The sequence below is a fragment of the Plasmopara halstedii genome (assembly GCF_900000015.1).
Source record: "Plasmopara halstedii genome assembly, contig: Scaffold_3120, whole genome shotgun sequence".
Classification (NCBI taxonomy): domain Eukaryota; phylum Oomycota; class Peronosporomycetes; order Peronosporales; family Peronosporaceae; genus Plasmopara; species Plasmopara halstedii.
This window is the reverse complement of record NW_020190023.1, coordinates 2,443,366-2,443,960: the sequence shown is the minus strand read 5'-3', so window position 1 is coordinate 2,443,960 and position 595 is coordinate 2,443,366. Positions and strand designations below refer to the sequence as shown.

At 50.8% G+C, this 595-nt stretch overlaps 1 protein-coding gene across 1 annotated transcript; it reads right to left on the bottom strand.

Annotated features, from left to right (window-relative positions):
- Positions 1-62: 62 nt before the first annotated feature.
- On the bottom strand, positions 63-425 carry PHALS_08056 (uncharacterized protein; the record flags this gene model as incomplete). Its single annotated transcript, XM_024721628.1, has 1 exon — positions 63-425. The coding sequence occupies one exon, from the start codon at positions 423-425 to the stop codon at positions 63-65; it is 363 nt and encodes a 120-aa protein (XP_024586708.1).
- Positions 426-595: the final 170 nt, after the last annotated feature.

The window sequence follows — 595 nt, the reverse complement described above, 5'->3', positions numbered from 1 at the left end:
ACAATGGTAGATAGTGTGGACTGGGAAAGCTCGTCGCAATGATGGGAAATTGGGTGATTCCGCTAATTGAACGTCGTGTTACCAAGCAGCCTTCTCACGTCTCGCTTGGATAGTTCACGAAACTTGTGAACAATCCAGTCGGAAACGAAGCCTACAGGTGGAGCCAAATCTCCAATTTGGACAGGGCCGTGTAGAACTCCCTGTGTGCCCACAATTGAACGTACTAAAGCAGTCAAATCTCGATAAAGACACAGTAGATGAGGGATACAGCCCCGAAGCTCCATAGCTGGCAGACCATGTATAAATCGATCTACAAACTCGGTAGCAGCTGGCCACGATCCACAGAAGAAATCCCTCAGACATCGGCAATCGGTGCAAGCTGCGAACACAAGACGAAAGTCTCTGCTTCGACCGGCCTCTCGCATAAGTGAGCACGACTTGCCCTCTTGAAGTTGCAAATGCAACAACGGGTGCAAATTGTGCCAAACGTTGGCGCGAAGAAGTGCAGTTTGCAGGGCGACGGGCCACTTGGGGAATTGGATGGAAGCTTGTGCAGGGTCGACCAGACAAACCACGAAAACTGCCACCACGGAAA